The following is a 14,691-nucleotide window of genomic DNA, read 5'->3' as shown; positions in this document are numbered from 1 at the left end:
AATTTCTAAAGGCATTCTCGAACTAATTCTTAAATAAAAATCAAAGAATTCTTCAGAAGAATTCCAAAATGAATTTATGAATTGAATGATGAATGAATGAATGAATGAATGAACAAAATGAATTTTTTATGATTTTTTTTATGAAGATTTCGAAACCAATTTCTATGGAAAATTAAAGAGAATTTCCGAATGTTCAATGGAATTTGTAGAAGAGAAACTAAAATGACCGAAAAAAATTCCGGAGAAGTTACTCGAGGAATTTCACAAAAATACCGAAAATAATCTCCTCTAGGAATTCTAGAAATAATTTCCAAAGAAATTCGTTAAGTAATTTATTAAAATTTCCTAAGAAATTCGTAAAGAAATTTTCGAAGGAACCTCCAAAGGAATATTCCTAAGAATATCCAGAATAATTCCTTAAGGTGTTTTTGTAAATGAATTTTCGAATGAATTCCTAAAAAATCCCCAAAGATTTCAAAAGAAATCCGAAGCATTTTTGGAATATATTCCCAATAGAGCATAAGTACTAAAACGCTATTGGCGCTGTAACCATGAAAATTATTTTGCCATTTAAAATTATTTGGCTTCAATAAGCTTAACTTGGCATATGTTGCCTATCATGTTGTAGTGTATGATTGGTTGCATCAACAACATTAGTTTGAAACTTATACTATCGGTTTTTTGGCTGCTATGTATGAGTACAATACTGCCGCCACTTGCATAACAGTCCCATTTGACTTTTCGGCACTTTTGAGTTAACCCAATGAATAGGGTTCATTTCTTATGTACTTCCATAAATCATAACAATGAGTGAAAAAAAAACCAAGTCATAGTCACATATTGAAAGTACCCGCATAACAGACCCACTAAGAATTTACATGAACTAATTGCTCAAAACTAAACAATGTTTCGATCAAACTAAATCGCTTTACGGCAATCCAGCGAATGATGAACTTTAGCAAAATTTCAGAAAGATACGATGATGTTTCAATTTATTAGATTTTTTAAAAGTTTCATATGGGAGATGCGATTTGGAACTTCAATAGCTATTATCTCAGTATGTGAAAAAAAACGGTATGGGACTAATATGTGAGTTGAGCAGAGTAGATGTTGGTCACATGAACTGGAGCGCCATTAGCAGTTTTATACTTTTTCATTGTCTCTATTTCCGAACGAAATTCTAAAAGAATTCCTTAAAACATTTCCGAGGAATCTGATATGAGCCAGCCGTGGGCTGGAAATCTTATTAATTAAGACATTCAAATTTCCGAGAAATGTGCTAAAGGAACTCGTAAAAGAATTTACAAGGGAATCGTTAAATGATATTCTGAAAGAATATCCGTACGAAGTTCTGAAGCAATTCCCGAAAAAATTCCAAAAACAAAGAAGTTTACTAAATTTCCTCGAAAGAAATTACTAATTAAAATTGGTCGAATTTTCGAAGAAATTTTAAAAGAATATCTGCAAAAATCTCCAAAGTATTTTACGAAGGATACCTAAAGGAATTTTTATGGAATTTCAGAGGAAGTTCCGAAGGAATTCCTGAGGGGAATTATTTCGAAACAATTCTTAGAATGTCTCTTTGAAGGAATTTCCAATTTCATTTTCTGGAGAAATTTTTGAAGGAATACCTGAAGAAATCTTTGAGTGAATGATTGAAGCAATTTCTGGATGAACTAATTTACGAGTCAGGGCCATAAAGCAAAACCATGCAGAAGGTGGCTGGGTTCGATTTCCGATCAGGTCTAGGAAATTTTCGGGTTGGATTTTTTTTACCTCCCTGGGCATATAAATGTATCATCGTGTTGGCCTCACGATATATGAATGAAAAATGGTAACCCGGCTTAGATAAACCGCACATTCAACAACAGTGGAAGTGCTTAATTAACACTAAACTGCGAGGCTAGTGGGGTATGCAACCTCTGCCAATAAGAAGAAAAAGATGATGTTGTGAAGGCCACCAATAATTTCTTTTGAAAACGTGTTTCGTTTGACTTGTTTGAGTTGATTGTCTTGCTGCAAAAATCTGTCTGCAAGCCTAAAAAAAAAACTGGAAAAATTTGGAAAATTTGTTTTTACTATTAAGTAGACACCTTGTTCCACTAAAATTCAGAATTTACATGTGAAATTTTCGAATTTTCAATTTCGAAATTTCCGGATGGATTTTGGATTTCTACGGGAGGTTCTTTGTATTGTCCATAAGAAATTTTTAGAAAGTTCCATTCTAAAACATTTAAAACAGGAAAGGGTCGTCGACCAAATAACATTTTCGACCAAATAACTTTGGCTAGATGGACTTCGGTCAAATGATGTGCTTGGTCAAACTACATATTCGGCCTAACAACTTTCGGCCTTGTGGCTTTTGGCCAAATTACTTTCTGCCAAACGACAAAAAATCTATTTCAGCGAGAAATACTTCGGAATTTCCACTCACAGTTTTTCTGAGTTTTTACGGAGAGGTTTTCCGGAATTTCAACGGTAATTCTCGTGGAAATCATTGGTATTTTTACGAAACATTCTCTGGGGCTCCAACGTAATGATGTGGGGATCATTCGGGAAATTCTACGGAAATTCGACTGAAATTCTACGGAAATACGAAATTTCCACGGAAAATTCTGCGGACTTCTTCAAATTTGAATCGGCGTGGAAAAATATAGATCAGCGGCGTGACAAAATTTTAAACGGCGGCGCGCCGATGCAAAAATGCCGGCGGCGGCGGCGTGCCAAAAACTGTCAGCGGCGGCGGCGTGGCGCGGCGGCGCACACCTCTACGAAGAACGATAAAAGAAAGGCAAAATCTCCCGAGACGAGCCAGTCCAGTGCTGAAAATTTCCTTAATAAAGATTATAAAAAAATAATAGAAAAAGGCAAAAACTGTTCCGAATCATAACAAGCCATTATAACAAATTTATCAATCTTGAATTTATACAAGTGCGAAAAAAAAGATTCGGATAGGCAGCCTCCACAAAGAAGTTATGAGTTTGCATTGGCCTAGTATCCAAGGTACTCGTATACATATATTATAAATGTCAAACCGGTGTTGTTGGTTAAACAAAACTTATAAATAGCCAAGTTCAGCTCATTGAATTTAATTCGGTAGATCATTTTAAATGACGCCACTAGCGTTCTGATACATATGCGTCTACTCTAAATACCTCTAAATACTATGCGCTTCTGCTGATCAAAGTAGTCTTTGTCTCTTTCTCTCTGCAAAGAAAATAGAAAACAACAAGGCCAAAATTGACATTTTTAAATGTAATACTGCCCTTGTTGTTTTATATCTTTCATGAAGAACGAGAAGGAAATTCGTCCGTGCAGTGCCCTATTAAGTAAAAGGATAGTTGAGGCTTGCCATGTTCCTTCCTATACATTTTGAAATAAATTTTTAATTCATTTTCCAGAACTCAAAAAATCGAAATCTCGACAAAACCTGCTGCCCAGTGGCCGAAAGTCCTCTACCGGCGGGTATCCTCCCAGCGCCGGCGGCCAATACGGCATTTCCAGTGGGTACGGCGCTACGCCTGGGGCTAGCTCCAACAAGTACTACAAAAGCTCCAGCAGCAAGTATCGGAAATCATCACACTCATCGACGACGGTGCCGGGCGCCGGAGGTCATAGTCGGTACAATAGTGGCTGTTATGATTACATGGATTCCACCGGAATGCAACACGATGGAGCCGGCAGCAACAGCAGCAGAAGCAAGAACTCTTCCCCTACACCAAATCATCACAGAAATGAGAGGTTTGTTGAATAAATGTAATATTATTTTTCCGATTTTAGAGACTTGTTGTATTTTTCAGGAAAAACCGGATCTCTTACGATATCGATAACATCGTTATCCCATATAGCGTGGCTGCAGCAAATAGGGTAGAAATTCTCCAATATAAGGAAATCACGACACCTAAGTAAGTCCTCTCGTCCTGAGACAGAAATCAAGTAATCCATTGTCCTTCATTTTTCTTTGCTATAGATGGCGCGTCATTGGTGATAACGATGAAGCAACAGATTTGGACATTTCTGTAGCAAATAAAACCCATGATAGCACGACGGATTCGGCCATCCTTAATACTAGTCAAACCTCTCAGGCAGAATCAAACGATAAAAAACTGCCGAACGTATCGACGGTAACCGTTGTCAAAAAACCATCGCAAACGGTATCAGCACCGGTATTGCCAGTATCTGCCACTAACGCTCCCGGAATCAACAAAACGGTCTCAGAAGGTCAGTTGATTGTGTTACCGTCGATCGACGAGGAAGACATCTCTGATGAGATCATTCTCGTAAAGCACGACCGGGCGCTACAGGAGGAACGGAAAAAGTTCCAAACCTACATGAAGTTCCCATGGAGTAGGCCTCGAGCAAATCGACGAATCGACAGCCGAGCGGAATCGAGTGGTCGTAACACTCCGGATCCAACTTCTCCGGCGCCACCGACTCCGCTGGTGGATCATGAGGTTTGTGTGAATATGGATGGTTGAGTTAGGATTTTTTGACTGATAGTTTTGCTTTTTGCAGTTCAACACTTCTCCCGCATGTCCGTCAACGCCTCTCACACCGTTGGACTCCCTGGAGTTATCTGAAACAAGTGTAATCAATGGTAAGGCCCACTATAATACGTGTGAAAAAAAAAACATAATTCTGAACATACTTGTTTTTTTTTAGCTTTGAATCAGAGCTTGAACAAGAAAGAACGAAGGCGAACAGTTTCGAGCAAAACGCCGCGGGAGGAGATTCCGCGCGGTAATTCGCCAGATATTCGAGAAGTAAGTCATCAATCACTTGTTTTATTGTTGTGTATTGCCTTGGCATATGCAAAGCCAGTACACAGGATTCTGTTTCTAAACGATTTTTTTTCGCTCGTATTTTTGATCGTGTGACTTCAATTTGACACCAAAATCTTTGCAATATGTTTGCAAAAATCCTGAATAATCCAATGAAAAATCACATGGCAATTGATATGCGCTAAACCTTTAGGATAGGTACAAAATTGAGAAAATGTATGTCGTGTAAAAACAGAATTCAGTGTATTGGAATACATTCTAGAAATGTTGGTTGTATTGCCAAGAAATTTCATGACTCCATTATTATTTGCAACTCATCCTAAAGATGACACACACATTGGAGCAGCCAAGCCCATTTGCAGGCTTGAAATTGGGATATAATTCATAACTCATAACATTTTAAATAAAGGGGGAATATGAAAAGGCGGCCTCCCAATGTTCACACACTTATTTTTTTTTACCGGGATCTCAGCAAAATGTTGAACTTTTACCGAGAATCGCATAGCCGTGACCCTGCAAACATGTTTTTTGCCGAGATTTCTGTCAAAATTGCTGAAAACCAGCAAATGATTTGCCGAAAATCAGCTAACAAACGCTATTTTTGCCGGAATATCAGTTTTTTATTTTGCTGGCGCACGGCTGTGCGGATTTTTGCCGAGCTGCAGAAATTAAAACTGAGTGTGCAGAGTTCTCTATCTTTCTTGGTGTTCAGCTAACCATCTTTCCCCTCTCAACCTACGAATTTGTGCGAATTGCCTATTGCTAATTGCTGTGTAAGACGAACATAATAGGGGACCCGAGCAGAGAATGAAAACAAACTGAAAACTTATTTTGATATTTTGATACTTTCATTTGCAATATCAAATTTTGGTGACCCTGTGGTCGAGTTAATAGTAATCACATCAAAAGATGAGAACTTAATGTTGTATCCACATAAACAAAGTGATAACAATTTTTGATATAACGGAAAACAAAACAAAACTTATTTTGATATTGGGCATTTTTTCTACGGTTTACATAATGAGTTTTCATTATGATAATGACTATATCGAGCGAAAACAAAAAAAAATCACGATTTGATATTATTTTGATTCATGGATCATATAGTGATATCAAAATACTGTTATCTTATTTAGTTACTCGTTTGATCGAACACATACTATGCGATATCAAGATTTACAAACTATATTAGTTATCATTTAGTTATTTTCTATAAATCTTGATATCAGAAAAATATCGAATTCAGTTCCTATTTTGTTTAAATTTATTTGAGATGATATCAAAATAAAAATATCAAAATTAGTTTGACTTTAGATGTTGAATCATTTTATTTCATTGTTATTCAGTCTTATTTAATACAGTCAAACCTCCATGAGTCGATGTTCTATGACTCGATATCGACTCATGGAAGGAAATTATTCCATATCAAAAAATGTTTTCTGGGTTACTGTGATGGTCCCTCCAAAGAGCTTTCCAAAGATTTCCTATTCCACATCTCGATATTTCCATGAGTCGATGGTCCCTTCAATATCGACTCATGGAGGTTTGACTGTAACTGATAATAGAAAATAATTTTATCTCGATTTATTGCTTATGACGTAATGAATCAGCCTCTTGTAGTTCGAAGCCACTTTGATGGAATTTAGTTATCATGGCAGATTTCAATTTAATCATGTACAATATAGAACAAATGAATCTTGTAAAACCTTATGTGCCTTCCAGACTATGAGCTATATCACTTGATATAGAGAAGTTTGACATCAAAGTTCACATATCTTATTTTCACTGCAAATAATGCATATGGCATCTCATGTCAAGATTCCCTATATCGTAGCAAGAAAGGCATAATGATTGTGCCACGTTTGGCCTAAAGTCGTTTGGCCTAATGCCGTTTGGCATAAGGTTGTTTGGCCTAAAGTCATTTGGCCTAATGGTCGTTTGGCCTAATAGTCGTTTGGCCTAATGGTCGATTGGCCTAATGGTCGTTTGGCATAATAGGTACATATAGGTGTAAACGATTAAAATATATATTTATATGAAATTCTTTTTGTAGGTGCAAAATAAAGCCATGTCCATGTGATCAAAAAGCGAAATACAAACTAACATTAAAATATTGCAAATCACTTTTACATTACAATAAAACCAGCAATTTATAAAAAGAAAGGTATAAAAAACAATGAATCAGATATGTTTTGGCAATGTCGACATATGAAAACAGTATAACTTGAAAGAACTTATCATGCTTCAAAGAAAGCATCAACATTTTTGGAAAATGCTTGTCATATGCAATATCATAGCAACATGCAGTAAAACTCGAAAGAACAGCACATGCTTTAAAGAAGGTGTCAACCATATTGTTAAGATTTTATGTTTCCTATACTATGTCAAAACTGTAAAACTCAAAATACAAACCCCATTCGATTTTGGCATCACGTTCGGAACATTTATGTTGCCAAAATCGAATGGTTGTTGATTTTTCTCAAAATTGAGCCCACAGAATTTTATTTCGAAATGAAAAGTGAAATGAAACCCAATTTTAATCATCTTTGAGGGGAATTGATTATTTTTCGACGGAAACATTTTGTTTTATTTTTAAAAATCAAAATGTTTATCCAGAATATTTTTTTTAGGCAAAATATACATTGAAGAAAGTGAGTTTCCAAACAAAACATCAAAAACTGTACTTCAGACAATATTCGGCTAAAAATGAATTAAATCGCATATCAGCAGAATGAACCAAAACTTATGGCCGGTTTACCATATAGTGGGTGAACCCAAACTTTTGGCCGCCAGCCGTCTCCCTAAGGGCCGATGCCCACGTAGCGTGTTTTCAAGCTGCGTGCACGCCGCGTCCACGCAAGGTACCCGGCATCAAATGTAGTCGTGCACACGTTTACGTGTGTATTACTCCATTTGATGCTGGGTACCTTGCGTGAACGCGGCGTGCACGCAGCGTGAAAAAAACGCTACGTGGACATCGGCCCTAATAAAGAAAACAATAATAATAAAAAAAAACTTTTGGCTTATGCATAGTTACATAGCTACACACAGTACATAGCTTGAGTAAAAATTTTGATTTTTAAAAATAAAACAAAATTTTTCCGCCGAAAATCATCAATGCCCCTCAAAAAAATTGGGTTCCATTTCACTTTTCATTTCGAAATTTTGTGGGCTCAATTTAGAGAAAAATCAATATATTTTTACAACATAATATAATAAGACAAATGAGTATCTTAATGTAATATTTTAGCACATAAAAAAAATCGAAATTGTTAGTTTGAAATACCTACGGTGTAAGATCTACTCAAATTCTTTGTATCGAGCTAACAATACCCGAAATCGTATGTAAGACGGCGAAAATACGACCAAAAACTTTTGCCTATATTTTCCGAGGGTGAACCCAAACTTTTGGCCGGGAGTGTACATATCGTATGTGACTATCGGATAATGTTATTATACACCAATAATAGTAATGTGGATTTCCAAATGTAGAATAAAATAAAATATTAACATTTTCACATAATTTACTAATTTACGTTCACGTTTACAAATTATGCCAAACGAACATTAGGCCAAACGACCATTAGGCCAAACGACTTTAGGCCAAATGACCATTAGGCCAAACGGCCTTATGCCAAACGTCATTAGGCCAAACGACTTTAGGCCAAATGACCTACAACCGGCATAATCATCACTGGGGATATTTTTTTTAGTTTTTAAGTTTAAAAACAGATTGATAATATTATTCGACATTGCGTTATTATTACTATTGAATTAAAAAAATTGACCTTTTCAACCCTCCTCCCCCTATGTCACACTTTTTGTATGAAGCATCCGAAAATTTTGTATGGATCGTCACACTTCACTCAACCCCCTCCCCCTCCAAGCGTTACGTAATTTGTGAATGTTCCCTAAGCGTATGGCCTCAAATATGTTTTCATGCTTTTTATAGAATACGGACTCTATTATTATTTACAGTTATCAAAATAATATCAAAATATGATATTTGCTAGAGTACTCTGCAATATATCAAAATATGTTACAGTTATGATATCAAAAACTCAATTTGTTATCATTTTGATAGTATTTTGATAGCGGACTCTGCTCGGGTATGCTGCCTTCTTTTAAAACACGCTTTTTCCCGATAAAAGTATCATTGTGCTAACTTGGCTTAAAAACCTCGCAGTTAATAACTGTGGAAGTGCTGTGTGAACACGAGGCGGCAATGACACAGTGGGGGAGGTAATCCCGACCAGCACACATGTGGTATATACGTTTTTGTTACCTATATACAACTGAATTCAGTTACATTTGACTTGAAGCAACTAAATCGATCCGCACTGTGCTGCTAGGAACTTAAATAAGAAGAAGAAGAAGATCGCCAAATAACAACTTAGAAGCTTTTTATTTTTCTGTTAAAGAACTCGATGAGTACTACAGTATCATTTTTGGAAAATTGTGTATGCGTATATGTGTATGCATTTTCAGATTACAGCATATATGCTCTTTTGCTTTATTCCGGGTAAATGCCTACTTTAAAAAAATGGGTCGTTTACTCTTTTGCCTTATTCCGAGCAAATGCGTACTTTTAAGGAAGGAAGGAGTCATCTACTCTTTTGCTTCATCCCTGGCAAATGCGTACTTTTGAAGAAGGGGTCATCTACTCTTTTACCTTGTTCTAGGTGAATACGTACTTCTGAAAACGAAAATTATATATTCCTACGATTGACCTTTTTTGTGCCAAATGGTCATTATGCCAAATGGCTTCGAGGTACCCAACAAATTATGCCAAATAGTTCTTCTTCTTCTTCTTATTGGCATTACGTCCCCACACTGGGACAGAGTCGTCTCGCAGCTTAGTGTTCATTAAGCACTTCCACAGTTATTAACTGCGAGGTTTCTAACCTACCATTTTTGCATTCGTATATCATGAGGCTAGCACGATGATACTTTTATGCCCAGGGAAGTCGAGACAATTTCCAATCCGGAAATTGCCTAGACCGGGAATCGAACCCAGCCACCCTCAGCATGGTCTTGCTTTGTAGCCGCGCGTCTTACCGCACGGCTAAGGAGGGCCCCTATATGCCAAATAGTCTTTATGCCAAATGGCTTTTAGACATTTAAATTGTTATGCCAAACGACCTTATGCCAAATGGGCTTCTCTCCAAAAGAGCATATGGTCCCTTCCTAAATACCTATTTGCCCAGAATAAGACAAAAGAGTATCATTTGATTTGTTTGTTAAAGCTCGCATAGAATACGAAGGAGCATATAATTCCTTTGTTCATATTTAGTATTAGTACGAACTTTTTTTGTGGTATTTAGTCTAATCTAGGGAATGGTGCATTCTGGTGTTACGTTAGTAAATTTAGAGTAGTTTTGGTTTGTGTGCAATCAGTAATTGAATACCATCCTGATTACAACGACGTGAGCAAGCTAAAAATGCGACAGGGGTTGAAAGGAGACATTCGGCGAAAAACAGCTGTCATTGCAAGAAAGCGAAAAGCAGAGCTTCCACTTCCGACATACCTGTATCACTTCAACAGTTCGCAAAAATCCGCCATCAGCATTGAACGAATACTCCATCCAGTGCCGTCAAATTGGGAACAAGTCGCACCTTCGTTCTGTGAGCCAAACAAAAAGTGCCATCGCGCGTGCCAAACAAAAACTGTCGAAATTCGTCGCATCTGCCAACACACGTGATTTGCAAAATAGCAATTGAAGAGGCCAGAGTTCCGGCGGCCAAATTGCAAAAATCTAGACTAGACCTCGACGGAAAAGAAAAACCTGGCACATCGCATTGTGTGAATCAGGCAGCTCGAACGACCGTGGATAGTTTACAGAAAATCGCTAGAAAAAGTTCGACGACACGGAAGACGCTGCTGAAATCTGTCATCCACATCCACACAAAAGGCCTCCAGAAGGAGGCCTTTTCTTCTCTCTTAGGCTTATCTCCAGTCCGTTCGAGATCAGCGCAGTGATCATCCGTCCGGGACGATTCCAAGGTTCACTCTTCGCCTTGCGACAGATCGAGCGGTCAAACGGACAAACGGTGATCGTCAATTGCTGAAATGGTTGCCCTCCGAGGCAAAACTGCAGCAATCCAATCTGTGGTGTAGCAACCATCGCTTGCTTGGAGGCAGCAACGAATCGCGGCAGAAACAGTGATTTTGTGACGTGAGTCTGTGTGCCGGAACTGCACCCTAACAGTCATCAGCAGTTGTGGCGAGCTCGAGCATCGCAGATAGAGCTTTCCAGCGATCAACACACTCCCAGCTCATCAATCCCCGTGGGCGGATAGCGATTCCCAAGCCACACTCAGCGGGCAGCAGGTCTGGCTGATGACAGGCATGCGGAAGGATGGAAGAAGCAACAGAAGCAGCGGACGTGAGTGTTAGATGTAAGATGTGACAGGAGAAGCAGATGAAGAAAGAAGAAGAAGAGCATGCATAGTGGGCAGGAGAATAGGGAAGTAGAAGAGGAATGAGGTATTGCGTGAAGAAGTTAAAATAAAATATGTTTGCACACTGAATTATGTTTTGTGGCGTTTAATGCTGACTAGCCGGACCGACCAATCCCCTTTTCGTCACGGAGAGGTCGTTTCACAACACTGGGGAGTAGTACTTTCAGGGGAATTGATTTCTGGGGAATCTCTTTCTTGGCAATGGGTTTCTGGGGTATGATATGCAACCCACATTTACATTAGCACATTTACAGTTCAGCTCAATCAAAGTTAATTGCCTATTTTCCGGGTATTGGACCACCCGTCTTGGACATTAATTTAATATGTTCTAAAAACTCAGATGTGAATATGTACTTACGTTGACCCAATTTTATCAAGTTTTCGACCCGATTTTGTCACCATAAAAACATTTCAAAATTTAAGTCATTCTATCACTGTCTGTCACCGCCTGTAGTTTATTATGAATGGCTTCTGAGTAGCTGTGCAGGATTCTGTAAGCGTTTTCGACAAGAAATAACGCATTTTGCCTTTCCAAGGCATAGATAAATTAATATTTGTGAAATTTTTCAATTCAATTTCAATTTATTTATCTATTTTGATCATTCATTTACAATTTGTTGCAATAAATTTTTGACCGAGATGGCTATGCCTGACATCAGTGATAATTTAACAGTAATACTTCTAAGAAGAATAGTTTTAACATTTTTAACATGAAGCTCGAGAAGGTAAAATATTACTAGAAAAAAAAACCTTCGTAATTACAATAGAAAATGGATAGTCTAAGGAAATGGGTGTTTAAAAAAAAATCTAATTATATATCACAGGTTCTAGTGCACCAAATGTTGGAGCAAGGGGTTTTTAGATGTTTCGCATCGAAGATGGAATTTGGGTAGAAGCCGTTGAAACCAGTCGTCGTGAATTTAAAAATTTAAAATATTTTATTTCCGATTTTGTCACATGTCAGATGTCCTGTTTTATACAAAATTATGTTATTATGTGGGGCTGTGTAGTAAAATCGGGGTATTACTGTATATGTGTCGATTTTATGGAATCCATTTGTGAGCTCATGAAAAATCCATGTGTGAGCTCATGAAAAAATACGGAGTTTTTTTTAAGTGTAGATAGATAGTCGTTCGTTTAAGCTTCATAAAGAATGTTACCTTACTAACCCTAAATTTCGTTCGTAATTATTATTTCTCCAAAACTGCATTTTTTATTCTATGACATGCGTTTGAAATGAACGGCACGCTTTTTTAAATTTAGTGTACCTAATCTAAATAATATTTCTTTACAGATTATTCCTCCATACGAGCCGCTGCACTTCCCTCTGGCGGACGAACTCTATGAGGATATGGTTCGCACGATGCCAAGTGACCACCTCGCACTAGTGGAAGATGCCATAAGCAAGCTAACGCGACCAAATAGACCCAACAATAATATATTGTTGATCAACCGCAATAACCTGAACTTAGCGCCCTCGAGCAGCGGCCACCACGAGAATCCACTGAGTTCTAATCTATCGACAACCTCGACCACCCTGTCGGCCACCGAAAACGACCTGGAAGACTTGGATTGCGACGAACAAGAACTTTTGCAGGCCAAGAAAGTGGAGAATAAAATGATCATGGAAAAGCTGCTCAAGAATAATTGTGAAGAAAACCGAATGTTTGTCGGGGTGCAGGAAGTGTTGGATGATGACGATCCTATGGATGACGAGGAAACCGATACCGGCGAATCGCTTTTTGTGGAAGAGGATGATCCCAACGATCCAGAATGGTACGATAGGCCTGGGCGGGGACGAACGTAAATTGTTGCCCGCCTTTCTCTCTCCGGATCTGACTGGAGGGCTCTGATCTCGATCGCCGCAGTTGTTTGGTTTCTTAATTCCCCTTTGTATTTTTCCTAGACTACAACTTTTGTTTTAACTATAAACTTTCTAGATTATGAGTAATAGAATTCTCCATTAGCTGTTTGTACAGATAAGAATTCTTGTTTAAGAGGAGGAAGCAAAAACATACAGGATAAAATCTTATTTTGTCTTTGTCATAAAACTTATTTCATAAATGCAACAAAAGCACATAATAATTCATATATGGCGATGTTGGCCCTTGGGCATTAGGAGAAACGCTGAACTTGTTTGGAAAACACCTGACATCATTTGATGGAGCTGATAAAAAAATCTCTTACCACAATTCGCCGGGCATTATCACTACTCTCAACATTTAAAATAAGAAAAAAATAATCACATAGGACACAAACCAACATTAAACGCAAAATAAACATAATGTTTAAATATCTAACTCACCGCAAAAGAAACTACTAATCTGTGTTGTCTAATACAGATAATTAAGTCGAAATGAACGCTTAGAAAGATAAAGCTGTGTTTGTTTTATGATTTTTTTCTTTGTAAATAATCTCCATAATCATTGTAATACCATACCGCCCTGTCACCGTGTTTTAGGTTTCCCGTCACGTTCGATTTCCATTTTGCTTTCCTCAGGTATAAATAATTTTGTAAATTTCACCTGTATAAATGACATTTTGCATACACGTAGAGAAAATAAGAAACTGTAATGCGATTTTTAAGACCTTCTGTTAGTTAGTTTGTTTTGTTTCTGTACAAAAATATGAAATATTAAAAGGATCCATTTTTTAGTTCGTTTGTTTTGCGCTGAAAATTTTATCGTTGGCAACGGTTAAAGCAAAAGTGTTGTAATTTTGGTCTATGCAAAATTGCAAAACAAGACGTTATAACAAAGATAGATAACACAATAGCAAGTAAGATTTCCAGGGCTAAGCAGATGAAAATATATATAAAAAGAACTGTAGAAAGCTGCAGATTTGAGTGTAAAACTGTAACCAGTACTCGTCAAAATAAAATGCTCGGCGCTTGGTTGCTCGTTGGAAAAGAATGACCATGGTCGGGATTATAACATACGAAGCAACTTACTTCTACACGCGTTTTGTAAAGAAAGAAAATTTCCTTGCTTACGAACTCAGGTGGCATGCTCAGGGATCAGTACAAAAGGCCGAATCACAAAAGGCCGAATCACAAAAGGCCGAAAATGTTCTAGCATACCACAAAAGGCCGAAAACCCAGAAGGCCGAACCACGAAAGGCCGAATGATACAAAAGGCCGAATCTCAAAAGGCCGAATAACACAAAAGGCCGAATCATTACTAAAGTTTCAATCTTTCAATTAAGAGAACTTGGAATATTCACAAATTTTCGTTTACTTTTATTATGCTGCCCCATTAAGAAAAACTTGTCTACGTGTTTTGCAACTACTAGCAGCAATCTAATCAATCTTATTCAGTTGAGGTATTTAACGTCAGTTCAACGTCGAAGTTCAATCTTTCAATTGAAAGAAGTTGTATGACGGTGTTTACAGAGTCAATTTGATTCCTTATATATTGCATAATAGATCAATCTTCATTTCAGTAATGAA

General features: G+C 37.5%; 1 protein-coding gene across 1 annotated transcript in view; it reads left to right on the top strand.

Moving 5' to 3' along the window:
• LOC134227857 (uncharacterized) overlaps positions 1-14,184 on the top strand; it is a 90,505-nt gene extending 76,321 nt beyond the window's left edge. The window contains exons 6-11 of the mRNA XM_062709541.1: positions 3,402-3,741; positions 3,801-3,905; positions 3,971-4,454; positions 4,516-4,597; positions 4,663-4,763; positions 12,538-14,184. Of these exons, the coding sequence (XP_062565525.1) occupies positions 3,402-3,741; positions 3,801-3,905; positions 3,971-4,454; positions 4,516-4,597; positions 4,663-4,763; positions 12,538-13,050 (1,625 nt within the window). The 3' untranslated portion in view covers positions 13,051-14,184. The remainder of the gene's footprint in view (positions 1-3,401; positions 3,742-3,800; positions 3,906-3,970; positions 4,455-4,515; positions 4,598-4,662; positions 4,764-12,537) is intronic.
• The last annotated feature ends 507 nt before the right edge of the window (positions 14,185-14,691 follow it).

This window comes from Armigeres subalbatus, chromosome 3 (genome assembly GCF_024139115.2).
Source record: "Armigeres subalbatus isolate Guangzhou_Male chromosome 3, GZ_Asu_2, whole genome shotgun sequence".
NCBI classification, from domain to species: domain Eukaryota; kingdom Metazoa; phylum Arthropoda; class Insecta; order Diptera; family Culicidae; genus Armigeres; species Armigeres subalbatus.
Note: the sequence above shows the minus strand (reverse complement) of the source record. Positions and strands in the feature narration are given on the sequence as shown.